The 1,899-nt window shown below is 51.6% G+C and overlaps 1 protein-coding gene across 1 annotated transcript; it reads right to left on the reverse strand.

Moving 5' to 3' along the window:
- Window positions 1–669: 669 nt before the first annotated feature.
- On the reverse strand, window positions 670–1,335 carry KVP18_004201 (uncharacterized protein; the record flags this gene model as incomplete). The annotated part of the gene is made up of 1 exon (XM_067956585.1): window positions 670–1,335. The coding sequence occupies one exon, from the start codon at window positions 1,333–1,335 to the stop codon at window positions 670–672; it is 666 nt and encodes a 221-aa protein (XP_067810720.1).
- Between the last annotated feature and the right edge of the window lie 564 nt (window positions 1,336–1,899).

Below are 1,899 nucleotides of genomic sequence, written 5' to 3' on the forward strand. Positions count from 1 at the left end.
CAAAGCGGATATTCACCACCCATGGCTTAGTTCTCTCTGTCTTCACACAAGATACAAGACCTGTAGCGCACAGGATACAACATCGGACATAGGACACTAAGATATGATCAGCCACACCATTCACTAAGAGTCATATGAGTCCCCGTGCTACGCGCTTAGCAATGGAAGAAAGTTATGGGTTCAAGACCAGGACGAAGTCCAGGATCAAGACCGGGATCTATTCCAGGGTGAAGTCCAGGATCAAGACTGGCATATATTCCAGGATCAAGCCGAGGATCACGTCCATGTCCGACCAGGACCAAGACTGGCATATATTCCAGGATCAAGCCGAGGATAACGTCCATGTCCAAGATCAAGTCCGACAACGACGTCCAGATAGGAATCGCAGCCCAGATAGGCATCCCAGTCAGGGTTCAAGTCAAGACCACGTCTGAATCATTGGAAGACTCGAGACTTATGATCGAATGGCATGTAACTCTTTTGTTAGTGGATTTAGCAGGCACAGTTCGACCACGAGTTCGACCACAGAACGCCCACGTCTTGTCGTGGACTGATCGGATACGCCATACAGGGGAAGTTGGTGAAGGCGTTTCTGAGGCGCTGAGTGCTGTGTCGTAAATCATCATGAAGTCCGTCATTACCACACAAGGGTCTGTGGCCTCGAGCCACTCACAACAACCTCAGCAGCTTCCCTAATAGTATCGAAACCACGATCAGGACTATCACCTGCTTCAACTCGAAACCCTTCACAACGACCCCGCCCGTGGTATGTTGAAGCCTGGACAGCTCGTCTCTCGTAGCCTTCAACTGCTCCTGCGCAGATGCAGTGGCCGTCTCTGCCTTCTGGAGTTTCTGCTTCAACTGGTCAATATCCTTTTCGCAGTTGGTGGTGTACATGAGCATTTCGTTGTACCTCGACACGATGTCCTTGTCGGGAGGAGGGGTGGACGTCACAACCGCCACAGGATCCGCCTTGAATACGACAGTTAGCTTGTGTTCGCACATGTCGTCCTTCGACATGTGGTTCCAGAAGTCCTTTGACAGCGACTCCGAGGACTCGTTGTAGGGAACGGCCTGCACAAGGAATCTGTCGTTGGCAGATCCCACCCTTCCAGGACTTGACGACTGCAAAATTAGTTGCACTGTAACTGTCTCGTCTGCAGGGACGATACCGCTGCTGGGTCGCACCAAATAGTCCTTGGGTGCTGTCGTCTTGATCTTAAAGGCCACAGGCGCTGGTGACACATTAATGAGTGTCAGCTGGCGAGACACGCTAGTCTCGTTTGTGACTGGGAACTCGATTTCCTTCTTAGGACTGATGTCGAGCAGGCTCATCTTCTCTTTTTAAATTTGAATTTTTGGCGCATGCAAGGAATTGATCTGGGGCATCCCAACCGCCCGCTATAGGCCGGCAGAGGCCAGGACCTGCGTGTTATTCTGACCACCTGTCCACTAGGCACGGGAACGCACGCAACACCACGTAGACTACACTCGGCTAGAGAAATTATAAAAATACGTAAGGAATGCGGTTGTTGTTGTCATGGTTGTGCTGTATGACTGCAGCAGACTACGATCACAAGAAGGTCTCAGTGGCGGAGACGACGTTCAGTTCTGCAGTTGAGGAGGTCGTGTATGTCGGCTCAGACCACAGGCACGTCTTACTGCGCACCAAGGATGGCACTCTGCATCAGTCAATAGACCGAGGCATGACCTGGAACGACATCACTGAAGACCTCCCAAACTTCGATGGGGAAGAACACAAGGGTATACACAGTATATCCCTGAACAAGAAAGACCGCGACGTTGTCGCGGTCGGGAACGGCAAAAGTGCCGTCTGGCTCTCATTCAATGCGGGCGTGAACTTCCACCTCCTGCGTGACTTCGAGAGCCGTAAACTGC

The sequence above is a fragment of a genome (genome assembly GCF_019968955.1).
Source record: "MAG: Porospora cf. gigantea A chromosome Unknown PgA_NODE_2704_length_3232_cov_359.393, whole genome shotgun sequence".
Taxonomy (NCBI): Eukaryota; Apicomplexa; class Conoidasida; order Eugregarinorida; family Porosporidae; genus Porospora; species Porospora cf. gigantea A.